This window comes from Mauremys mutica, unplaced genomic scaffold, assembly GCF_020497125.1.
Source record: "Mauremys mutica isolate MM-2020 ecotype Southern unplaced genomic scaffold, ASM2049712v1 Super-Scaffold_100070, whole genome shotgun sequence".
Taxonomy (NCBI): Eukaryota; Metazoa; Chordata; order Testudines; family Geoemydidae; genus Mauremys; species Mauremys mutica.
Window position 1 is genome coordinate 843,771 of NW_025423259.1, and position 26,362 is coordinate 870,132.

Here is a 26,362-nt window from a genome sequence, read left to right on the forward strand (position 1 = left end):
CACACTCACCCGCCATCTGGTTTGTTATTTCTCCTGTTCCCCAGACCCAGCTATGATGATGGGGAAGGTTCCCTCCTTCTCCCCCGGCTCCACAGTGAGCTCCGCTCTGCCCGGCTACGTCGCTCTCTGCCTCGCTCTACAGGTGCAGAGGCTGGTGTCAGGTAGGAGCTCCGGCCTCCTGGCTGGGTTTGCTGCTGGTCTATTGCTGGCTATTAACATCCATCTCACATCACTGCCTTGTCTTGCAAACCATGTCTGCTCACCGCGCCTGGTGTCTCCTGCTCTTTACACAAATGGAGACACGGCAGGGCACAGCTGGGTCCCTAATAACCATGGTTGCTACCCAGTGATGAGTTCCCAAAATCCTAAGAAGCAGTTCCCTACCGGGTCCTCGGTGGTTCGGCGGCAGAGGGGTCTTCACTCGCTCTGGGTTTTCGGCAGCAGGTCCTTCAACCGCAGCGAGTGAAGGACCCGCCGCCGAAGTGCTGCCGAAGACCTGGTAGGGAACCACGTGGTGAGTGCAAGCCCCACGTGCCTGTCTCCCCCCTGCCACCCACCCCTCTGACCCCAACCCACGTCTTGCCCCCGACTGCCCCCCTCAGAACCCGCAACGCATCAACCACCCCTCCTTGTCCCCTGACCACCTCCTCCCGAGACCCCCCCCACCCTAACTGCCCCCCAGGACCCCACCCCCTACCCAACTCGCCCCACTCCCTGCCCCCTGACTGCCTCAACCTCAGCCACCACCACCCTGACAGACCCCCGGGGCTCCCACACCTACCCAACTCCCCTGTTCCACATCCCCTGACCCCCCCCATAACCTCCGCCCCCTCCAACCGCTCCCTACCCCTTATCCAACCCCTCCTCCCAGCCCCGGCCGGCCCCCTTACCATGCTGCTGTGTATGGATGCCGCACAGCCGCTGGAGCTTGCAGCCCCACCCCCTTACCCAGAGGTGAAAGCAAGCCAGTGTGCACCAGTACGGCGTGCCGGCGAGAGCCGGTGCACCGCACCAGGGTGGCTCGGCTTCCCCAGGGGGCAATTTAAAGGGCTTGGGGCTCCCAGCAGGGGCTGGAGCTCCAGGCCCTTTAAATTGCCACCAGAGCCCCACTGCTGGAGCCCTGGGGTAGGGCTGCGGGGCTCTGGGGGCTCCCACTATTTCTACCGCCCCGGCCCTTTAAATAGCCGCTGGAGTCCCACCGCTTCCCCAGGGCTCCTGCGGCTGTTTACAGGGCCGGGGTGGTCAAAGCAGGGGAACCCCGGGCCCTTTAGATAGCCCCTGAGCCCTGGGGTAGCAGGGGGCTCCAGGGGTTATTTAAAGGGCCAGGGCTCCAGCTGCCTCTACCGCCTCGGTCCTTTAAATAGCTGCTGGAGCCCCCCCTCGCCGCTTCCCCAGGGCTCCCGTGGCTCTGTGCGGGGGAGGGGCCAGGCGAGCCTCAGCCTCCCTAGCTAGGAGCTCAAGCGGCCCAGACAGGCCGGATGTGGCCCGCAGACCAGAGTTTGGCCACCCGCCCGCCCCTTTAAGAACTGGTTCTACGCCGGCTTCTAAATTTAGCAACCGGTTCTTGCGAACCGGCTCCAGCTCACCAGTGTTGCTGCCTCTACTCAGTCTTCTCAGGCCTAGATACTCATCCAGCCTATTGCTCTGGCTGGTTTCTGGCAGCTTCGAATACACAGAACACAGGGAGCACCACTACAGGTCGATGTTGAGTCTGTACACAGAGACCCCCCAGTCTGTGCAGTTCCACAATGACCAGTTCTCCGCCTCCTGCACTTTCCTATCTGCCGCATCCTCTCTTTCCATTATCTCTAAGTTTACCTTTAAAGTGACCACCTGTGTGGTGATGATCTGTTTTCATATCTTTACACTTTGCAAGCGCTTACACCATCTCTACAGCAGCTGGGACGGTTCCTGCGCTGCAGCAGCAGGAAAAGGCCTTGGCGTATCAGAGAATCAGGCCCCCCATACCATTATCCCCAGGGTGTCCATGAGAAGTGTTGAGCCATAGTCAGAGATCATACAAGTAATGCATAAAATTCACATACGAGCTCTGCCATCGTACACGTGTGTAGGGCACTGCGTGGGTACATGTCATGCATTCTAATACACGATGCTCTCTCTTACTGTGGGTCTTACTGCTTAATTAACACACCACTCAACTCCTCTTTGATTTAATTGACTTTTTATCCCTGACACATTTCACAGCACAGTTCACAGTGATTGGACCTGATCGTCCAATCACAGCATCTGTCGGTGGGGAGGCCGTCCTGCCCTGCCACCTCTCCCCCAGGATGAGCGCTCAGAGCATGGAGGTGAGATGGGTCCGATCCCAGGACTCTGCAGTTGTGCACCTGTACCAAGATGGGCAGGATCGCTTTGAAAATCAAATGTTGGACTATCAAGGAAGGACAGAGCTGCTGAAAGATGACATCACCAATGGAAGTGTTTCCCTGAGAATACGTGATATCCGACCTTCTGACGAGGGCCTGTACGTTTGTTTATTTCAATCACTTACCTTTTTTCAAGACGCCTCAGTGCTCCTGCAGGTGGAAGGTTAGTAACTTGTTTCACTGCTGTTTTTACTTCAGAAAGGATAATAAATTGAGTGAGAGCTCTTGGGAGATGGTGCTTGTGGTTTCTCTGCCGGCCAATGCTCTGAATTCTTTTTTGGCTTCCCGTAATTTTCCCAGTAGAGTCAGTGTCTGCTCTCAGGACACATTGAAGGGCTTGCTGGAATGCTCTGTACTCTGAGGCTGCTTCTAAACTTTGCTTTGCAAGTGAAGGTTATCATAATAAAAATTGACTGAGCTTGTGCAGGCTTTACACTCCAGAACATAGGGTTTCTCTGTCTGTCGGTCTGTCTGTAACACAGTAACTTCTGAATGCCACCTCTGATCAATTCCAACATTTTAGGGAATTTTCTCAGTATCAAAGGCCAGAATCCTGTTGATCTTGGGGACAATCAGAAAACAAAAATGGGGGAAATGAGGACATATGGAGCTGCTACCTGTTGATGGCACCATTAACACCTTGAAGCATAACAGCCCTACTCATCCTGCCAACAGAGTTTATCATGTTGACACCTCCAGTGATAGAAGAGAGATAATTGTTCTCCCTCCATGGGATGGATACTCAGCCAGTGGGGACAGCCAGAGGGGGTGGAGAGGTCATTCCTTCCTTCCTCCTTCCCAAAGTCCTGCCTCCTCAACACCTGCTCCAGTCTGGGGAGAGAGGGCACCAGCCATCCACCCTACCCTTCCAATCTATGGGGGAGAAGAGACACCCAGAAACCATGGCATGATGGGAAGGATGGGGACCCCAGTGTGGAAGACATGGAAATTGGACAGTAAACAGAGCCACTGGCATGGGGGAAAGGGACAGCATTGGGGGAAGTGGGAATGGGGCTGTGCACACAGAACCCCTGGTATGGGGGAGATTGGGGGGAGTTGCAGGGTGTCCCTGAAATAGAGGGGGATGGGACAGTGACTTGTGGGGGGTATGGAGGTATGCAAGGAGCCCCTCATGCGTGCAATGCACTCAGCCTACACAAGATACAAAGTGTGTGACACACTAGTTATGCTGGAAGTTGCTAATGATGCGACCAAACAATTGTTTGATCTCTGGACACTTGCAAAGGGGCTTGAAGTCGTGGTTGGGCTAATCATTTGGCAGAGGCTTAATTTGTCCCCCATTTGGTTTTCCAGTTTTCCCCTAAATCAAGTGCCCAGTGAGACCTAGAACAATCCCTGCACTTTTGGAATTGACTAGGTTCAAAAGGTGTCACATTACAAACACAGACAGAAAACCAGAGAGATGCCACTGAGTTGAGTGTAAGGCATTGTGGAAGTAGAGCAAGAACTGACAGGGATTTGTAGGGGATCTTAATGCAAGACAGTCTCTGTTAGCAAGAGTCAGACTAACTGTAACCCTAATAATGCGAGATTTGTAGAAGCGAGGATTGTGTGAGGCGAGTTGGAAGGAACTGTGCGAGAAGTTGTTGCGACCTTGTGTAAATAAGATAGAATGTGGATTAGAGTCAAAATAAGTAAGAAAAATAAGTTATCAGGATGACCTATGTATAAACAAAATGCAGCTGGTATAAATGCTGGAATTGTTTACCTGTGGAGAGACCTGCCTAGGAGGGGGAAACCCTGTGTCCTAGCGCACTCTCTCCCTCTATGCAATTGCTCGAGAAAAAAAGTTTCTGACTTTGCTGCACCCAACCAGAGAGTGAGAAATGAGTTTTTCTCCAACAGCATTCACAAACTCGGCCCATCAATTTGAATCCACACCTTTGTGATTTCAGTGCAAGTCTACGTGTGTGTCGTTTCAGATTAACAGTGTCCCATTTCACAACTGATTTAAATGAAATAAAAATGAGACAGAAAATAAGAGCGTTACACACTGACTTTCACTGAAAGAACCAAAGATGTGAGTTGAAGTTGGTTTCGTTTTGCTGGTGCCAGCCTGTGAGTAGACTCGCCCTGAGACTCAAATACTCATTAACACAAGATGGATTGAGAATGCAGAGCATCGATCATATTAAAACAAAAAGAAATGGTCTCTATAACCAATCTAGTCTGACACTACAGAGCTCTTCCAGGCCTAATCCAAAGCCCAGATTGTTAATGTGAGGCGATACGCTCTGGATCAGGCCTTGAGAGTGGATAGAACAATACCACACATATGGGGTGCCCAACCTGAGCCTGAGAAGGAGCCAGAGTTTACCAATGTACATTGCCAAAGAATCACAGTAATACTTCAGCAGCCCCCCATCAGCTCCGACCCCCTGCTCCAGCGCCTCCCACCCATGGGAAGCCACACTAATCAGCACCCCCCCCCACACACCTCCCGATCAGCTGTTTCATGGCGTGCAGGAGGTTCTGGGAGGGAGGGGGAGGAGTGAGGGCATGGCAGGCTCAAGGGAGGGGTGGAGTGGGGGCAGGGCCTGTGGCAGAGCCAGGGATTGAGTAGTGAGCACCCCCTGCACATTGGAAAGTTGGCGCCTGTAGCTCCAGCCCCGGTGTCGGTGCCTATATAAGGAGCCGCATATTAACTTCTGAAGAGCCACACGGGGCTCCGGAGCCACAGGTTGGCCACCCCATCCTACATCATCTCCTCCTTACCTCGGTCAGTGCTGTTCACATCTTCCAGGTGTCCCAGAAATTCCTAGTTTACGAGAATCCATGCCTCCCCCCTTCCCAAAGGGGTGTTCTTGAAGATACTGTCATGAAACATTTGGCTCATAACACAATATTGTAGAATTAACATCAGTTCATTGCATTCCCCTCTAGGTTTGGGCTCTGGCCCTGACATCTCTGTGGAGGGACATCAGGACGGAGGGATCAAGGTGGTGTGTCGTTCATCCAGATGGTACCCACAGCCCGAGGCTCAGTGGAGAGATCTTCAGGGGCAGTTCTTACCATCAGCCTCTGAAAACATATCCCAAGCAGCCGGTGGCCTGTTTCAAACAGAGATTGCCATTGTTATAACAGAAGAGTCCAACCAGAAAGTGTCCTGCTGTGTTAGGAACCCGTGTGTCAACCAGGAGAGAGAGTCAGCAATTTACATAGCAGGTCAGTGCCGCACATGGACAGACTGAGACACTGCAGATGTTAGTGGGGAGCACTTACTAGAGTGTCTCCTAGTAGTGAGGTCTTGAGCATCCTCAACTCTCTTTGGATATACCTGGTGACTCAAAATAGTTCTATATAACGTTTGTGGGCTATCCGGACTGACCTGTAAAAGCTACCTCGGGTTAACTGACAGTTTACTCCAGGTAAAAAACTCTAGTGTAGACAAACACTTGACTTCAATAGTAGCTGAGGGTGTTTAGCCAGAAAAGCTGAGAAACCAGCAATCTCCTTTCTTCTCAGTCGGGCAGCAGAGGGAATTCTCCTGTGTTCCCAATGGGAGTTGCTGGGTGTTGAGCATTTTTGACAAAATCTAGCCACTGAAGTCATTTTTCCTGAACAGTGAAAAAGGGCCCCGGTCAGGATCTCAGCATTGCTGCTTAGACTGCACCTGAAAAGATCACAACGGTGGAATGGCTGCACTATGGATCCCCTACTACAGTTCAAACCCTGGCAAAACTCCCATTGCCTTAAAGAGTTAGAACTGAGGGCTCAAACTGTAACTTGTATTGAATTGCACAAAAGTCAGGAAATGCAGAACTCCACAGGCAGCATGACCCGGACCTCCCCTGTGCACATACGGCGGTTTTTGGCTCATTTCATGAGCCTGATCCTGCATTCATTGTACAATGAAATTGATAGGGAGATTTGCTAGGCATAAACAATCAAGCCTATAATGTGTAAATACAAAATGTTACCTAAATCCAGCTTAACATTTTAGAAAAACAGTTCAGGCTTTTTGTACTATTTCCTAGCTAATAACAATTATTATAGAACCAATATTTTGTCACTGTAATAATAATTTTGCATTTGTAAAGCACTATTCATCTTCCATCTCAAAGGGCTGTAACATTTCCCTGTGGCATGCCCAGTGCATCAGTTTCACAGAGTCACCTTTGACTCCCTTCCTGGTCTTCCTTGAGGGCATCCAGTTAAGGTTTCCAGCTCCCAGCTGTCATCTCTCATAGGCAGATACCTGCATCTCTCTCCTTCCAGCCTGGGGGCTTTGACTTGCAGTCCCCTCTGCACCTCACTGTGATTCCCCCAGCAGGTCTGCTCAGGCTCCAGCACCAGTGTAAAGAAGGTGCTGTCCATTTGCTCACCCAGGAAGAAAGCCCTGACCTTTGAGTCTGGTTTAACTGCCTTTTATTCCAAAAGTCTCACTTTGTCCCCGCAACTTCCTGGAAACAGATAAAACCCGTCCCTCCTCCTATTCCCCAGAAGGTCAAGCTTCAAGGACTGGGGAATTTGCATAGCCACTGTTGCGGAATATTGTATTAATCACCCCCTAGTGATTCTAGATTCTGTAGGAAACCCCTGCCCCCAGTGAGCAAGGAACACACTGTATGTCTACACACTGCAATGTAAACCTGCCCTCAGACTCAGGCTTTGTTGTTATTAAAATCCCTGTGTGGTTGAGCTTCCCTGAGCACAGGAGAATGTGGAGCATCAGTAACTGGTTACAGCATTCTGATCTCGAGGGCCAGTCTGCACTGGTTGCAGCCCTGACATCCGGTAGAGAAGCCTAGGGGCTGCTCTAAGTTACACCAGTGGCAGATGGGTGTAGTGGAGCTCTGCCATGCCCCGTGCCTACCACTAATATCCCCATTCTTATTAATTAACCATGTTTGGTAACCAGATTAGCACTCGGAATTTCATTGGCTTAATAATAAAACTCAAAGAAGCCACATTTCACGTTGTGTTTCCCTGTGAGATTCTTTTAACCAGTCAGTGTCACCATTTTCTCAATGTCCTGTCTTCATTCTACATGTGTTTGTTCCTAAATCAGTATTTCTCCTGCAGATCTCTTTTTTCCACGGGTCTCTCCCTGGGTGGTGGCTCTGGTAGTGATCCTGGCTCTTGTGATTGCCCTGGCCCTCTACTGCATCTGGACACAACGCAGAGCAAAAGGTAAAGGAACAAGAAGGGAGACTGCAGTGCGCTAGGGAAAGATTTGCATCAGCCATTCCTGGGCAGTCATCATCCACAGCCAATTATCTCCAGCTGCGAGGATTGCTGGTGCATGCATCAGTGTCATCCCAAGTGGGATTTCTGAAAATGTGTCTCCAGGACTTTAAAAGCAACAAAGAATCCTGTGGCACCTTATAGACTAACAGACGTTTTGCAGCATGAGCTTTCGTGGGTGAATACCCACTTCTTCTTGCATCTGAAGAAGTGGGTATTCACCCACGAAAGCTCATGCTGCAAAACGTCTGTTAGTCTATAAGGTGCCACAGGATTCTTTGTTGCTTTTACAGATCCAGACTAACACGGCTACCCCTCTGATACTTGTCTCCAGGACTTCTTTCTGATGACATGGAACCACACACTGGGTCCAATGCAAAATTAGGCAGCGTTCCTGGAACACCTTTGTATGGCCCTAGCGGAAAGGTAAGTACAAGCAGCATGCTGAAGCCACTCTGGTCTGATTCCACATGGCCAAAGTCTCAGCGTGCACATGCATTTAGTTCACGTCATTAGCTCTGTCAGTGGTGTCTGGCCAGAAACAATGGCATGACCATATGGAATCAGACCAGGGGTCTATCCAAGCCAGGGTCCTGTCTCTGACTGTGGCAAGCATCAGCTGCTTCAAAAGGAAGGTGCAAGAACTCCAGAATAACCAGAGAGCAAAGATTCTCTTGTAGGCAATGGCAGTAGGGTAAAGAAAAAGCTGAAGTCTTTCTCCTAGTCCTCCATTGGCTCAGAAGGTCCTTTGGACTTGATAGACATTCAAGGAATCTCCATTGCACCTTGAAGCAGGAAGTCCATCTTCAGATGGACTTGGATGACCTACAGATAACAGCATGGGCATTGGAGGAGAGGTGCACGTCTGCAGGGAGTCTCCAGACAGAACTCAACTAGAGAATTTCACTCACTGATCTCATTGTGTCACATTTCAGAAATGGGGGCGGGGGGAAGAGAATGCTCTCTGCGGCATGTTCTGTCTCTTTGTGATGTGCCCAGTACAATGGGGCCTCATCTCGGGATGCTGCCACATTACAAATACGAAAGACCACAATGTTCTAGTAATCTCAGCTACACTAGTGTTCTTCCAGGGTGATTATAGGGGTCCTAGCACCACAGAAAAGTGGGTAACAGCCTCATTGGGGGATGTGTAGGCAGGCATATTGGACTCCCCAGCTGAGTATCATCAGGTGTTAGGATTCCTCATACTGGCCAGATGAGACAAGCCTGTGGCTAGCTTTTCTAGCTGCCATTACCTCAGACAGACAGCTTTTGGAGTTAGTGCCTCCAGCCGTACAAGAGCCACACTCCTGTTTTCGTGACGAAAACTCTTTCTGCCCAGGCAAAGTTTTTCTCCCATTGTTCCTTGGAAACAGTTTCCCCGTCACTTCATTTTAGCCATTAGTCATAGTTCATTGCATGCCATCCAAAATCCCAGGACCTTGCAGCCTCAAAGTTCCTGCAGCAAGATGTTTAAAAGTTTGCACCTTTTGGCATCTGGGAACCCATTCGCAGAAGGAATCAAAGCTCCCTCTACAAGGTCTCTAGAGGTATTACAAGAAGCGACTGAGCATCATCTGAGGAAGATTTGCAAAGCAGGTTTCTGTTCTTCTGCAGAAGCATCCTTTGATCAGGGGCGGCTCTAGCAATTTCGCTGCCCCAAGCACGGCGGCACGCTGTGGGGGGTGCTCTGCCGGTCGCTGGTCCCGCGGCTCCAGTGGACCTCTGCAGATGTGCCTGCGGAGGGTCCGCTGGTCCCGTGGCTCTGGTGGACCTCCCGCAGGCATGCCTGCGGATGCTCCACCGAAGCCACGGGACCAGCAGACCCTCCACAGGGATGCCTGCGGAAGGTCCACCGGAGCCGCCTGCCACCCTCCCGGCGACCGGCAGAGCGCCCCCCACGGCGTGCCGCCCCGAGCACGCGCTAGGCATGCTGGGGCCTGGAGCCGCCCCTGCCTTTGATAGGAAGGTGTTACTGTATTGGTTCCCACATAATTCCTTAAATGAAACAGCCTTTGCTGGGGGGTGGGGGGAGATTCCATTTCTGCAAGTTATTCTACTGCAATAATATTACATTTGTGTTTTATACTCCCTCAGCCCCACCTTCTGTGATTGCGTACTTCCCATTAGTGATGAATGGGGAGAGAAGCTGTGCAGCAGAATGAGAAATTTTGTACCTGGTCATTTTTTTTTTCTGTTCTCAGCATCTCTTCTCATTCATCCCACCCTGCTAGTCTGGTAAATGACTGGAACACAGCGTGGAACAAGCTGATTTTTTTCTCTCCAGGGAGCCGTAGATATATAATTGCCTTAGGGTTAGAGAACAGAATTCCAGGCTGTCTCTCTAGTTCCTGGAGTGTTTCTGCAGCTTTGCAAGAATTCTTGTGGTGGACTGAGCTGAAGGGTGGGGCTTAGTCGAGGAGCCTCCAGTAACAACACTGGTCCCCTCTGAATGCCTCACACAATAGAGATGGAGGAGGAGAGAAGCTGCTAACAGGGAAATGTCTCACCTGACACGTTTCTCTCATTTCCAGCTGTGTTTGGATCCGAGGGCTGGATCCACCCCTTTCTGAGCTAGGGCACCCAGCCCTACGGGGAGCTGTTTCCCAGGTATCACTAGGGCCAGGGGGCAGGCGCCAGCCACAAGGCCAGGAGCTGGGCTTGGATGGAGCCAACCAGATCCCATCCCTTATCCAGCCCAGGTCAATGTCCCATTACCATTGCTCACTTCCTGTCCCCGGCCCCACAGTCAGGAGGTGGGGGGAGCTGTGGCCGTTCAGGGGATGGGCACAGAGGGGAGCAGAGACCTTCTCTACCCCACTCCCACAGCAGCCAGATCTGACAGGAGTGTGACGGGGCCCGGGCAGTTGTTGTACCAATATAATAAAAACCAGCAGGATCTTATTAAGAGGGATAAGGCAAAGATGCCACATTTATTGTAAATACCATAACAAAACAAAAGACAATGTTTTCCTACTTGTTTCCATTACTACTTATTCCTTATACACACACACACACACACACATTCATCCACACAATCATTCATTCAGGTTCTGTATAGATGTTATAGTTACCAGCCTAGATGTTGCTCATGCCAAGTTACTGGTCAGGTATCTTGGTCATGAGGATGGAGCCGAGTCTGTGTCAGATGCATCTGATGCTCCTGGAGGTTGGTATCAGAACCATAGACTCAAAGTCCTCAGTCTTTAGAGTCCAGTTTTATAGGGATTTTTCCCTATGTTAGTTGATAGGAGTTGCTTCATTCTGCTGTTGCTAAATCAATCAGCAGATGGCTGGCTCCATTCTGTCAGATACTTGTTTTTCCTTCCTTTGAGGTGTGGTGGGTCATCTGGTTGATCCCACTTGACACCTTCTTCAGCCAACACTGAATTCTTCAGGCTGGTGACTCCCTAACCATTCAGTCACATACATTCTCTATCTTAATCACATCTATTTCACTGTCTCTTTACTCTTTGGGGTGTTACCAATTTATGTGAGACTCCCTGTCTTTTAACAATCAAAGATAAAGTGAGATGAAAACTTACAGAGGGTGGGGGTCTCTATCTATACACTATAACAGCTACTGTTTTGGCTTACTTAGAGATAATGAATGTTTAACAAGTTTTATACCAAGTATCTCTTTGAGCAGGCTTTACACAGACACAGCTGGTGGCTTGCAGGTTAGAAGCTAAATGTTGGGGATCACAAATTTACTTCTAACATAAACCTTAAGTTATAAAGTATTAATTAACAATAAATCAATAAATCATTTCTCATATAAACCATGTTTAATATAAACCTTCTTTAATATCCCTACATAATGAGGATGGCCCCTCGGAGAGACACGCAGAGCAATCCCTAGACATGCTAGTCAGTGGGGCCCGGGCAGTAGGGATGCTGAGTGAAGGAACATCAAGACAGATCTGTCTGTGGGTCCTGTCTGACTGCCTGCCTCACTTGCATAAATTACATGAATAGCAGGAACTGCACCATAAACACAACAAGGTGAAATCTCACCTTTTTCCTCCCACCTCCCCCTAGAGACCCTGCAAACTCATATGAAGAATCAGAAGGGTAAGTGTCTGGACCCACAACCTTACCTGAGTAGGGTCATCTCAGACAGAGCAGGGTGAAATCTCACCTGTATTAACTAAGTACTGGAACGATTTACCAAGGGTTGTTTGGGGTGGATTCTCCATAATTGGCAGTTTATAAATCAAGACTGGATGTTTTTTCTGTAAGAGCGGCCGTAGGAATTATTTTGGGGACGTTCTCTGGCCTGTGTTATGCAGGAGGTCAGAGTAGATGATCACAATGGTCCCTTCTGGCCGTAGAACTTAAATATCACCTCTGCCCTTTTATCCCTCTAGGGATTCTGCTAACTGAAATGGAGCATGAGAATGGTGAGTGTCTGGGCCAGTTACATTAGCTGGGGGCGAGGGGGGGAGTGTCACCATCATAAATACGGCAGGGTGAAATCTCACATCTCCCCCTTTTCTCCCCCTAGAGAGACTGCAATCTGAACTGGCGAAACAGAAAGGTCAGTGTCTGCGATCCACAAAACCCCACGTGGCTGACGCCTAATCCTGTAGGCATCTAAACTCACTCAGGGCATAAACCTGAGGTCTAAAAGTTCTCCTGTTGTCTAAGTTTCTGTCTCTGGGCATGCATGCTGCTGTCTCAGTCTAGGCATCTGAGCACCTACCTCTCACCTGAATCTCAGCATGATCCACAAACCAGGGGAAGATGGGTGGAGGAGTGTCTCTCTCACCTATGGGGCCTGATATGGTAGCGGTGGGAGTAGAGGAGGACCTCCCTTATAATCTTTAACCCAGCAGTTAAAATTCAGTTAAATTTAGAAAACTTTGAGAGGGCCTGTATTGGATACCATCTTCCTAAAGACCAATACATGATGGAGCTGAGGTCACAGCTCAGCGGACAATTATCCCTTGTGGCAGCTGAAATGCCTAGAGACCAGATGGACGACTTTCCACTGTTCCTAACCAAGGCCAGACTCAGAATGGGCATCACCCCTGATCACGCCCGTCAGCGTTTCAGAGCCCAGAAATGGAAACCAGAGATGTCATTTCCAGAGCACGCTGCTTACCTGGAAAGACACTATTTCTCCTGGATATCAGGATCCAAGGTTGAGGAGCTAGACGACCTACACCTCCTGATATTGATGGAGCAGTTCCTAGATGGTGTTCCTGAGAACATTAGACGCTACATCCAAGATGGTAAACCTAAAACTCTCACTGAGGCAGGAGAGATTGGAGCCAGATGGATGGCATCGGTAGACAACACGAAAGCTACTGCCAAAGGGAGCGATTCACACAAGGTACCCACCGAGACTAAACCTTACCATCGAGGGCCAATCAAGCCCACACCTACAACCCAAGCACAGTCACACCCTACCTCTTCTTCTACCTCACCAGTTTCCAGTAAACCAACACCACCCCGTGACCCATCAAGTGGGCGATGTTTTGGATGCAATGAACTGGGGCATATCAGAGCCAAATGCCCAAAGAACCTGAACCGGGTCCAACTCCTTGCACCTGCACACCAAGGAAACCCGGAAGTAGATATCTCTCAAATACCCGTATGCTTTAGGGAAACTTTGAGAGTGGACGGAAAGGAAGTTATCGCATGGAGAGACACTGCAGCACATGTGTCAGCTATCCACCGAACCTTCGTGGACCCCAAATTCATCAACCCGAAAACCAAAGTGACAGTTCACCCCTTCATGTCAAAACCTGTAACATTACCTACAGTGCGTTTACCTGTCCAGTACAAGGGCTGGTCAGGGACGTGGACTTTTGCTGTCTATGACAATTATTCTGTCCCCATGATACTGGGCAACCACTTGGCCCATCACGTTGAGCCGCCAGAAACAGAGGGAGTGGTTACACGCAGCCAAGCCAGACGAGCTGCTGCACCCATCCCTGTTCCTGAGCCATCCACCAAGACCCCGTCTGTGTTACCAGAGACCCAGACAGAGGTGGTGGAACCGGATCCCATGCCAACACCTACAGCAGCCATACTACATCCAGTCCCAGAACCGGAACTGGAAGAGCAACCAGCGGCAGTACCAGCGCCAGCACCGACGCCAGCGCTTACAACTCCACCGCCAGAGGGCGACAACGGGCCTGAACTGGAAAAACCAGTGCACAACCCTACCCTAGAGGCTCAGCCGGAGCCTGAAATAACACCTCGTGGACCAGCGGAGAGCGGTTCACAGTCAACAGAAACAATCTCATCACCTACATCACTTCCAGAGGAACTGGTGTCTCCCGCCTCAAGGGAACAGTTCCAGACAGAGCAGGAAGCCGATGACAGCCTCAAGAAAGCATGGGCGGCGGCACGCAGCAACCCACCGCCTCTCAGCTCCACTAACCGATCCCGGTTCGTTGTGGACCAAGGACTTTTATACAAGGAAAGTCTTTATGGTGGACACCAGGAGGGCTGGCATCCTCAAAAACGGTTGCTAGTTCCGACGAAGTACCGGGAAAAGCTCTTAAGCTTAGCCCATGATCATCCCAGTGGCCATGCTGGGGTGAACCGAAGCAAAGACAGGTTGGGAAGGTCCTTCGACTGGGAGGGGATGGGCAAGGACGTTGCCAAGTATGTCCGGTCTTGTGAGGTATGCCAAAAGGTAGGAAAACCTCAAGACCAGGTCAAGGCCCCTCTCCAGCCACTTCCCATAATTGAGGTCCCATTTCAGTGAGTAGCTGTGGATATTATGGGTCCTTTCCCAAAAAAGACCCCCAGAGGAAAGCAGTACATACTGACTTTTGTGGACTTTGCTACCAGATGGCCGGAAGCAGTAGCTCTAGGCAACACCAGGGCTCAAACTGTGTGCCAGGCCTTAACTGACATTTTTACCAGGGTGGGTTGGCCCTCTGAAATTCTTACAGATTCGGGAACAAATTTCCTATCAGGGACCATGGAAGACCTGTGGGAAACTCATGGGGTGCATCATTTGGTTGCCACCCCGTACCACCACCAAACAAATGGCCTAGTGGAAAGGTTTAATGGAACATTGGGGGCCATGATCCGCAAATTCGTCAATGAACACTCCAATAATTGGGATCTAGTGTTACAACAGTTGCTGTTTGCCTACAGGGCTGTTCCACATCCCAGTTTAGGATTCTCACCATTCGAGCTGGTATATGGCCATGAGGTTAAGGGGCCATTACAGCTGGTAAAGCAGCAATGGGAGGGGTTTACACCTCCTCCAGGGACTAACATTCTGGACTTTGTAAGCAACCTTCAAAACACCCTCCGAGACTCTTGGGCCCTTGCTCGAGAGAACTTAAGAGATGCTCAAGCGGAGCAAAAGGTCTGGTATGATCGACATGCCAAGGAGCGGTCCTTCAAGGTAGGAGACCAGGTCATGGTCTTGAGGGCGCAACAGGCCCATAAGATGGAAGCGTCCTGGGAAGGACCATACATGGTCCAGGAGCGCCTGGGAGCTGTTAACTACCTCATAACATTCCCTGATTCCTCTTTAAAGCCTAAAGTGTTTCATGTTAACTCTCTAAAGCCCTTTTATCCCAGAGAATTACAGGTCTGTCACTTTACAGTTCAGGAAGGAGATGACACCGAGTGGCCTGAAGGTGTCTACTACGAAGGTAAAAGAAATGGTGGTGTGAAAGAGGTGACCCTCTCCACAACCCTGCAACATCTGCAGCGGCAACAGATCAAGGAGCTGTGCACTCACTTCGCGCCCTTGTTCTCAGCCAACCCAGGACGGACTGAGCAAACCTGCCACTCCATTGACACAGGTAATGCTCACCCGATTAGGACCCCACCCTACCGGGTGTCACCTCATGCCAAAGTTGCTATTAAACAGGAGATTGACAACATGTTGGAGATGGGTATCATCCGCCCTTCTACCAGTGCATGGGCATCTCCAGTAGTTCTGGTTCCCAAACCAGATGGGGAAATACGCTTTTGTGTGGACTACCGTAAGCTCAATGCTGTAACTCGTCCACACAACTATCCAATGCCACGCACTGATGAGCTATTGGAAAAGTTGGGACGTGCCCAGTTCATCTCTACCATTGATTTAACCAAGGGATACTGGCAGGTACCACTAGATGAACCCGCCAGGGAAAAATCTGCCTTCATCACCCATGCAGGGGTGTATGAGTTTACTGTATGAGTTCCGTTCGGACTGCGGAATGCACCTGCCACCTTCCAAAGGCTGGTGGATGGTCTACTAGCAGGATTGGAAGACTGTGCAGTTGCCTACCTTGATGATGTGGCCATTTTTTCTGATTCATGGCCCGAACACCTAGAACATTTGAAAATGGTTTTAGAGCGCATCAGGCAGGCAGGACTAACTGTTAAGGCCAAAAAGTGTCAAATAGGCCAAAACAGAGTGACTTACCTAGGACACCAGGTGGGTCAAGGAACCATCAACCCCCTACAGGCCAAGGTGGAGGCTATCCAACAGTGGCCTGTCCCAAGGTCAAAGAAACAGGTCCAATCCTTCTTAGGTTTGGCCGGATATTACAGGCGATTTGTACCACACTACAGCCAAATCGCTGCTCCACTAACTGATCTGACCAGAAAAACCCAGCCAAATGCAGTTAAGTGGACTGATGAGTGTCAGGAAGCCTTTATCCAGCTTAAGGCGATGCTCATGTCTGACCCTGTATTAAGGGCCCCGGACTTTGACAAACCCTTCCTAGTTACCACCGATGCATCTGAACGTGGGGTAGGAGCGGTACTAATGCAGGAAGGACCGGATCACAACCTCCATCCTGTCGTGTTTCTCAGCAAGAAGCTGTCTGAGAGGGAAAGCCACTGGTCCGTCAGTGAAAAAGAGTGTTACGCCATTGTGTATGCCTTGGAAAAGCTACGCCCATACGTTTGGGTACGGCAGTTCCAGCTACAAACCGATCATGCTGCACTAAAGTGGCTTCATACTAACAAGGGAAACAACAAAAAACTTATCAGATGGAGTTTAGCTCTCCAAGACTTTGATTTTGAAATTCAACACATTTCAGGAGCTTCCAACAAAGTTGCTGATGCACTCTCTCGTGACAGTTTCCCAGAATCTAGTGGCTAAAAAGTGTTCTTTACATGTTATATGCTTAGTAGTATATGTAATAGTGCATGTGTTTATTACTCTGTTGGTTTTACAGGTTAGGAGGAAATCACCGCCAGTGCTCCCACTGTTGGTGATTTGGGGGGCGTGTCATAAGTAGTTAGTTAAGGGTTAAGTTCTACCTGCAAAGGGTTAACACAGACCTGGTGAAACACCTGACCAAAGGACCAATCAGGGAAGAGAATTTGAAAATCCCAGAGAGCGGGAACTTGGGTCTCTGTGTTCTTTGTTCTGTGTTCTTAGCCGTCTGGAACTACACCAGCCAGATGCTTAATCAAGTCTGCTCATCTCTCTGAACTAATTTCTTCTATTCAAGCTAGTGAGTATTAGAAGTACTGGGTAATTTCATATAAGAATCCTGTGTCTGCAATTCTGTGTGTTTGTATTGATTATTCGTAATTTTGCCTGTATTGTTTGTACTGAGGAAAAGGGAGAAATTTCTCCAGGGATTAATAAGATTAGACCCTATGAATGTCTATCTTGGATTCATAGAGATTGTGTATTTTTTTTCTTTTTTTTATTCTTTTAATAAACTCTTTTAAGTTCAGGACTTGGTTAAGTTCCTTACCTGTGGATTCAGGGGAAGGAAGCTAGGCGCCACTCTGTGGAGACAAGGGTTGTCTCCAAGCAGAGAAAGCAGGGAAGGGAGAGGGAAGGAAAGGAATCTTCCTCCCTCTGTGATTTGATCTGTGCTTCCCCGGGAAAGTCTCTGGAAGGAGGAGAGGGAGGGGGGAAGTGGGCTGCTTCCCTGTGTGTAGAGATTCAAGGAGTTTGAATCAAGGTATCTCTCTCTCCGGAGCAGGCTGGAGAGAGGGAAGAGAAGGGAGGGGGAAGGTTCCTCCTCTGTGAGTGGATCTGTGTTCCCAGGGAGTGTCTTTGAAGGGAGACAGACAGGGGGGGACAGAGGGGTGTCTCGATTCACCAAAATAATCGAGTGGTGGCAGCGAGAAGGAAACCTACCCTAAAGGTTAGGGTGGGGGGAGAATACCTGCGGGTCCCCATCTTTGAACTCACAAGCTCAAAGTGGGGGTGAGACCCTACCTTTGTTCCAGGGTTCAGTTTGTAGAGAAGGTGCTCCAGAGGTAGGAAGGGGGAATGAAGACAAAATGGAGATGATGCAGCTGCCCTTTACATTCCTTTTGCCATGTGGCCTGTACTTCCTGTGTCCCAAATACAAGATTCACAGCACGTGGCATGGAAAAGCCTTGAAGTTCTCATTACACAGGCATACCCCGGCATGTCTTGCTGACTCAATAGGTGTATCCCCTTGGTCCTTTCCATGGGCTCATTGTACAGCTGATGACTCTCAATGGGCCATCAAACAGGGGGCAGTGCTGATGCCAATATGTCTGGGGGTGTCACCCAGAAACACTGCACAAGTCTGGAAATACAGATATACCCTACATATCTATAACTCACAATACAAAGGTGATACAAACATAGAAACAAAATTATCATACTTGGCAAATCATAACATTTTCACTGACACCTTACATGGCATATCTAGCACGATTTCATTGCAATTTTATCAGATTATATTATTATTTTATTATTAATACCAAAATGTCTCACAATTCCATACAGTGTCACACTTGGTAAACCAGTGAATTCCCAGGACCAGTTCCCCAGGTCCTTGAAGATGCCGAACACTATGCTTGTGAGGGATTGAAATACCCACATATCTGCTGGGAACACACACACACACAGACACTGTATCTGTCTACACCCCTGTGTTCACTCTTCTAGAAAATTATGATCAATTTTGTACACAGTATGGCTTGTGAGGTATCATTTGAAAGAACCGAGGGGACAGGAACCCTTACCGAGCGAGGTCACAGTCTCATAGTTCTCCTGCATGACATCCCAGTACAGGGCTCTCTGAGCGGGGTCCAGCAGAGCCCACTCTTCCCTGGTGAAATGCACAGCCACCTCCTCGAAGGTCACCGGCCCCTGAAAGAGCAAGAGTCCAACACTCAGGACCTCTTTCCCCACTCACAGCCCCACCATTTGTGGCAGAGAGGAGCGAATCAAATGGAAGCTCTGGGTGGATCGCAGTCAACAGAGTCCCACCCCCACCCCGCTCAGCGTATCCAGCAAATACCAGGGTGAGGGGACGAAGAGAGCCCCTTGTCTCTCCCAGCAGCTCCATCACACACCTACTAGCCACCGACTGATACAGGAGATGGAGCCCCTAGCAGGGTCCAGGGAGAGCTCCCTGGTAGGAAGCCCAATAAACTCCCCATTGTGAGGAGCAGGATATGAAGGGAGAGGCAGCTCCAATAAGCCTGACTCATGGGTGCCCCCTTCATATCTCACAGCAGCCGCTGGTTAGTGAGCTCAGGCTCCAGCACTGGGACTCTGGTCAGTTTGACTAGCTCCATATAGCTGGGCTATTTTCTTTCTTCACAAATTAGGGCATTTCCACCTCCCAACCTCCTGGGTCTGTTCCTAGAATCTAGGGCACTTATTAAATAACTCCCAGCGGGTTTGCCACACCCTGGCCTCCTCCTTTCCCCACGCTGTGAATTTCCTGCCCTGCTCCAACCTCCAAACCAGACTGTGCAAACCTTCCCATCTCCGGTGTATTTGCTCTCCCTCTCCTCCAGCAGGAACCCACCAGCAACGCCCCCAATAATCTCTACCTGAGTTGGCTCCACTGCAGCCATTTCTCTTCCCTGTCCCACGCCAGGCTGTGATGAGCTGGAGCAAAACATGGACATCATTCTGCAGCCTGTCTGGGGGAGAAGGGCAGTTGTGGGCGTTTCAGAACCGGTTTTAGTTAATTTCACATCAGAATTCCCCCAGGCCCTTTCCCTGCAGACAGACACCCTAGATCCTGCCATGCTGGGAAATGCTCAATCTGTTTATTACAATGTAGATCTGGCCCCTCCTGCCAGGCTAAGCCCACAGAGACATTTTTAACCTCCCTTCTCCCTCCCCTCACCCCATAACAAAGTCTCTGAACACAAGGCTAGAAAAGAGCAGAACCAAAGGAGTCACTGTGGGGGATTCCCTCGGACACTGACCCCACGGCAGCCACACCCCAGCAGGGGGAATGTGGAGTCAGGAACTGGCTTTTCCTCTGTCTGATCCTTGTTTTGTCCCCTGGAAAGTGGTTCTGCCCAGGGATGCAGCAATACATGTGTCTGGGCGGACTAGAGAGCTGGAAATCTCTCCCCCCTCATTTCTACCACTGCCCCTTTCAGACTCTCCTTCCCCTGTCCTCTCTCCCTGCCCCTCTGGCTGGGACAGTCCCATTCCTGGGGGCTTTGCTCTCCCAGGGCTGGATTTTCTCCTGGCAATTGCTACTGGGAGGAGAAATAGGGAGGGGCTGTTTGTGCAGAGTCACTTTCTTGCCAGTCCCCAGCACTTTCCCTTCGTTTCTTTCAGTTACCTGGAGACTCTGGCTCAGAATTTAGTATTAACAGGGCCCAGGGCTGCCCTAGGGGGCTAGGACCAGCTGGAGAAAGTCATCCCCTGGGCCGGGCAGAGAAGCAGCTTTAATTAAGGTCACTTCCCAGCACAGAACCCTGCTGGGGGAGCAGCAGCTACTAAGCCTGGTCTCCCAGATCACAATGGAGGCTGCAGCGTCTGACCCAGGAAGCTGAACCCCAGTATCCTGAGCAGAGAGGGACAGAGCGTTTGAGCAGCTTCCCTCCTTTAGCTCTCTGGGGAGAGCAGCTAATGAGAGCCCCTCCTCACAGGGAGAATTGCTGATCTCATTTGCCCCACTGTCCATCCAGAGTCACTCCTTGTCTTTCCATACAGTGACTCTGGATTAACAATTGTCTCAGTGAAACCAGAGTTCAGAAAGAATGAGTCCAGAATGCTGTGGAAGAGACCATTGTGCGGCAGTGCTGACCCCCTCCCACCTCCCTCATCCCCCAGATCCAGGACAAGGACTGGACAATCTAGGAGAATGGAACTGGAAGTTCCTGCAGTTTTCAAGAGGGGAGAAGAGCAAAAATCTGTGATTTTTTAACTGAAATTCAGTGTATAGGGAGCCTTGACACACCTTTGGGGTTACCCAAGGTGTCTGGGGTCAATGATGACCACCTGCTTACAGTGGGAGCCTTGTCTGTGCCCACCAGAGGAAACGCTCCCACAGCTTCTGGCAACACCGGCATTCCTCTCTGGGCTCCGCAAGCCCCACCCTCCCTCTCTCTCTCTGCAGACTAGCAACTTACACACCCCAATTTGATACACTGAATTGCCCAGTCCCTTGTCTTCTGGACACCTGCAATGCACCAGTCCACTGCCTCCGTGGAAGCAGGGCACCCCAGTTCACTGGCTTCACCTCAGTTCAACACTGTTAACACAAGGCACTTAGAGTAAAACCAAACACGTTTATTTTACAGATCTTGAGATAAAGATTCAAATAAAAGCAAGCAAAAGGATTATAATATGGAGATATACCTCTCTCATAAAACTGGAAGGATGTTGAAAGGTCAGTGAGTTTATTCCCCTGCCTTCCCAGCAGGACCAAGTACTGTCCCTAACAGATTTTTTGCCCCAGATCCCTAAATGGCCCCCTTATGGATTGAACTCACAGTTGTGGATTTAGCAGGCCAATGTGCAAACCCCTGAGCTATCCTTCCCCCTCTTATGATTTTCAAACATAAGGTGACAGGTAAAAGCAAAATATAAAATGCACTCTTATACCCTGTACGTCTTAAAGTACTTTCCTGTCCAACAAGGTATGTTTCATTCAGTGGTCGATCCAAACAGCACTTATCCAATCCAAAGAGTCTGGATCCACCTTTCATGAGACACTCCTGCTAGCAGAGTCTCTCTTCCATAATGGGGAATATCTTGTGCGCTTTCTTCTCCTCTTATACAATCCTAAACTATTGTCTTTTCATACTTAGGGTGTTTCATTAACTTCAGCTCAACTCTGATGGTCCCCAGTCAGAGTCTTCTCTTGGGGTCCGTTTGTCTTTGTAAATGCTCATGCCCGCATCTGCCCCAGGGTGTAAACATAGGGATGGCCTGGGTCCAGGGATGTCAGCAGGGCCGGTGCAACCATTTAGGCAACCTAAGCGGTCGCCTAGGGCACCAGCATTTGGGGGGCGCCATTTTCTTCGGCAGCGGCCATGGTGGCCGGATCTTCGGCCCCCTGGTCGCCACCGGCATTTAGGCGGAAGGAGCTGGGGCAGGGGAGCGCGGGGAGGGCCACCTGCAGCAAGTAAGGGGGTGGGAGCACACAAGGGAACTCTCCGCCCCAGCTCACCCCTGCCCCACCTCCTCCCCGAGCACGGCATGGCCGCTTCACTTCTCCTGCCTCCAAGGCTTGTGGCGCCTAAGCTGATTGGCGCCGCAGGCCTGGGAGGCGGGAGAAGTGAAGCGGCCATGGCATGCTCAGGGTGCTCGTGCACGGAGCAGGGGTGAGCTGGGGCGGGGGCAGTGCCTCAGGGCAGAGGGTGGGGAGCTGCCACAAGTGGGGCACCTCAGGGCGGAGGGGGGGAGCTGCCGCAATGGGGGCGCAAGGTGGAAGTTTCGCCAAGGGCATAAAATATCCTTGCACCGGCCCTGGATGTCAGTGTCCTCACTGCTAAATGAGTGAGTTCTGAGACTCACCCAGCCTCAGGTGAGCTGTTTTACCTTCAGTAGTTTTGGGGAACATAATATTCTACATGTTACAAAACTATTTTTCCCTTGTACAGACATCTCACAATAACTATGAGAATCAGCTAGGTCTTTGCTTTTGGCAGAGACCACAAATGACCCTCTCTTTGATGAGCTTGTAATACGCTTGCTTGGGCATGTCTCTGTCACAAGCCAAGGCCCCTAGCTCAGGCTCTGTGAATCTCATTGTTTTCCCTATGATTTTTCTGGACAACTAAAAGTTAGACTCTGTGATGCTCAGCATCACAATACCTAAGACCCCTTGTGGATCCAGCCCTATGGCCTCAGTATAATATAGACAAGGGGAACAGATAGAAAGCGAGTGTCTGTGCGTATAGTGATCCGTAGGGAAAAAAATACTGCTGTAAGTTTGCCATCACTTAAGTCAACTATGTCACTTTATGTCTCTCTTGTTATTTATTTCTAGAAAACATATTTCAGAGAAAGGTAACATTTCTTCATTACATTTTAAGGGGGAGGGATGGGGAAGAGATGGAAAAATCTCAAACTTTGCAATGAATTTCTTGGATCTTCCAGGCAGCTATTAAGGGATCTCACTATGAACTGAAATTGAGATTGGTTTGTTCTCTGTGCAAAGACATTCTCCATCTTTGCCCCTTACTCAATATGTCCAGAGTGTAAATACTTTCAAAAGTGTGCAGTGCTTTAGGAGCTAAAGTCCCAATGACTTTCAGCAGAACTTGGATGCCTCAGTCACTTAGGTGGTTTTGAAAATTTTACTGACAGTGGCTGGGAGAAGGCTGGTGCTGGGAATGGCGTTATGAATTTCCAGCCTTTCAGACAATGAGGCTGAGATTTTAAAAGCTGTCTCAGAAATCTGGACGCCTGGCAAATTCCTGTTTGAAAAACACCTTTTTACTTGTTAACTTTATTTGCCATATATAACAATTTATAGGTAATTTTCAAAAAACCCTTAACTTCAAGCAAACAGTTTTTATTCAGGGATAGTTATCTGTGATGAATAGTCCCTTAAATGTATATTCACTAAATGTCCCAATTAAGCAAAGTACTTAAGAATCTGCTTAATTTCTTTGCTGAACTAAGCCCTAAAAACATGTGTTCTTAAGAATACAGAAGTGGCCAGTGCAAATCAGATCAGGGCCCACCTACCCTGGGATTCTGTCTCTGACCTGCACTGCCAGCTGCTTCAAATGATGTGAGAAACCCCTAGTGGCAAGTGATGGGGGACCTGTAATCCCCTGCCCACCTGTCACAGGAAGGAGGGGGGGGGGCGGGATATAGAGCTATCTCATGGAGCCAGGAAGCCCTGATCTGTGGTCCAGATTTCTCTGTACAGTATCTGATGTGTGTAAAATATTACATGTAACAACAGGGACAAGAGAAGTTGGGTCACTTTCCCCACAAGCAGCCAGCCCCTGTGCTGTGCTCCGCTTAGCATCTTAAGGAAAAAAAAAACCTCTCAAAAACAGTCATAACACCAGTGAGGGGGATATTACTTGTATCTTGACTATTGCACATTAACTTTTGTGACTCAGGATTAATTCACATTGTCTTACTTTCCAGTGGAACATGAGGCAATGGCAGGTAAGTGCGGTTTTACTAGGTTTCATCAAGCTTAATCTTGGAAAGTGAACACTGAAAATGCTGTGTATAAAGTAAACTGATGTGTGGTACTTGTTACAGTGACACACAAGACAAGGGGAAATCCAGGCCTAGGACTGATAACATACAGTAGAGATTTTTAGATAGAAATAATAAATGGAAAATTTGTGGCACTGAAATATGAATATTAAGTTTTATTTTTCACATTAACCCTTGGAAAAAAAACAAACTTCACTTTCTGTCTTCAGAGAGATCTTGTAATAGTAAGCAGAGGTAAATAGTGAGGTGGCAAAATTTGCAGAGGATACAAAACTACTCGAGAGTTAAGTACAAAGCTGACCGTGTTAAAAAGGGATCTCACAAAACTGTGTGACTGGGCAACAAAATGACAGATGAAATTCAATGTTGATAAATGTAAAGTGATGCACATTGGAAAACAAACCCAACTATAGATGGCTCTGGTCACCCTATTTCAAAAAAAGATATATTAGAAATGGAAAAGGTTCAGAAAAGGGCAACAAATGAATAAAGGGTATGGAACAGCTTCTGTATGAGGAGAGATGAAAAAAATGGACTGTTCATCTTGGAAAACAGATAACTAAGTGGGGGGATGTGATAGAGACATATAAATGGTATAGAGAAAGTAAATGCTATTTATCTCTTCTCATAACACAAGAACTAGGGGTCACCCAGTGAAATGAAGAGGCAGCAGATTTAAAACAAACCAAAGGAAGTATTTCTTCACACAACACACAGTCAACCTGTGGAACCCCTTGCCAGAGGATGTTGTGAAGGCCAAGACATTAACACGGTTCAAAAAAGAACTAGAGAAGTTCATGGAGGACAGGTCCATCGATGGCTATTAGCCAGGCTGGGCAGGGAAGGTGTCTCTAGCCTCTGTTAGCCAGAAGCTGGGAATGGGCGACAGGGGATGGGTCACTTGGTGATTCCCTGTTCTGTTCATTCCCTCTGGGGCACCTGGCTTTGACCGCTATGGGAAGACAGGACACTGGGCTAGGTGGACCTTTGGCCTGACCCAAGACGGCTGATGTTAACAATAATTATCTCTGACAAAAAAGGCCCAAGCCTCCAAGCTCGCCACAGCCACACTCCTGCACCCATTGCCTTGCTTGGGGCAGGACTGGGCCCTCTGACCCCTGCTGGCTTCCACAGAGCACTTGTAGGAGAAGGAACATGTGCCTAATCCTGCGCAGAGGTGAGCACCCTCTGCTCTCACGGAGGCCAGGAGCAGGCTCAGAATGCCTGGGATCATCCCTGCATGACCAGATGATGGAAATGCAAAAGAAGAGGTCTTTGAACTGGAGGCCAGAATCTCTCCTGTGCCAAGATCTGCTTGGAGTATTGTACTGGGGAGGGGGGCAGTAGGGAGTTGGTTATGGCTCCTGAAGTCTCAAGATGCCCCAGCATCAATCACTGCAGCCCCTGTTTACTCCAGCTGTCTGTGGTCCCCAAGCATTGGCTGTGTGATCCAGTTCTGCCCCTCTGTCTAAACCCTATGACTCCTGACATGCCCCTACACCACGCTGGCATGGTGGGGGCAGTTGGCACAGGAGTGGGCTATGCTGCTTTCCCCCAGCTGAGCAGTCCCTATGCTGGAGGAATTCTCTGATGTCCTGTTAGGGCCCAGTTCGGCCAGTCTGCACCATCCTTGCATGAAATGACCAGAGCAGGGGAGGAAACCTGGCCCCTTTTTCACTAAAGGCCCAATTCTGCCACCTTGACTCACATGAGTGATCCTCACAGGTGCAGTCCCATTGATTTCTAGGATGGAGGTTATGCAAGATTGAGTGCAATAAAGCAGAAGCTGTAATTAATAATTAGAGGCCCAATCCTGATGTCCTTACTCAGGCAGAATTCACACAGAAGCCAATGTAATTTGGGTTTAGAATGGGGTAGTTTTATCACTGATCATCTCTACTAATTGTTTATTGTTGTTTTATTCCTTTTTCTCCCTTTTCATTCCCATGGACCCCTCCGGCAGAACAAAGTAAGCTCTGGTTTTAGTTTGTGTAGCTTAATTTTTTAGCAATTTTTAAGATAAGATAATTGGAGATATACTAATCTCCTAGAACTGGAAGGGACCTTGAAAAGGTCATTAAGTCCAGCCCCCTGCCTTCACTAGCAGGACCAATTTTTGCCCCAGATCCCTAAGTGGCCCCCTCAAGGATTGAACTCAACCCTGCGTTTAGCAGGCCAATGCTCAAACCACTGAGCTATCCCTCCCCCAATTTTTGTCTTGAGTCTGTAATTTTTGTGTAAACTCCCATTTCTGTTTCAGCAAGTGTCATAACCCAAAGATTCACAGGTAAGCAAAGCTGATACTAAGTGATGCTCAGCCCTGTTTCCCAAGGGGTATTCTCTCCTCGTCTGGTCACCTTATAGGGATAAAATGTCAAAGTCAGTGTGAAAGTGCGAGGAG

At 49.2% G+C, this 26,362-nt stretch overlaps 1 protein-coding gene across 7 annotated transcripts; it reads left to right on the plus strand.

The window, feature by feature from the left end:
- On the plus strand, positions 1 to 26,096 carry LOC123358482 (butyrophilin subfamily 3 member A2-like). 7 transcript variants are annotated; one of them, XM_045000943.1, is made up of 10 exons: positions 2,378 to 2,553; positions 5,295 to 5,576; positions 7,437 to 7,544; positions 11,640 to 11,672; positions 11,969 to 12,001; positions 12,106 to 12,138; positions 21,072 to 21,160; positions 22,766 to 22,785; positions 23,884 to 23,904; positions 25,925 to 26,096. In XM_045000943.1, exons 1-7 carry the CDS (start codon positions 2,388 to 2,390, stop codon positions 21,155 to 21,157), a joined length of 741 nt encoding a protein of 246 aa, XP_044856878.1. In that variant the 5' UTR covers positions 2,378 to 2,387; the 3' UTR covers positions 21,158 to 21,160; positions 22,766 to 22,785; positions 23,884 to 23,904; positions 25,925 to 26,096. The 7 variants fall into 7 exon arrangements, with proteins under 7 accessions (XP_044856881.1, XP_044856878.1, XP_044856877.1 ...); XM_045000946.1 differs by lacking the exons at positions 2,378 to 2,553; positions 25,925 to 26,096 and adding an exon at positions 1 to 161 and having other exon boundaries at positions 23,884 to 24,353; XM_045000942.1 differs by lacking the exon at positions 25,925 to 26,096 and having other exon boundaries at positions 23,884 to 24,353.
- Positions 26,097 to 26,362: the final 266 nt, after the last annotated feature.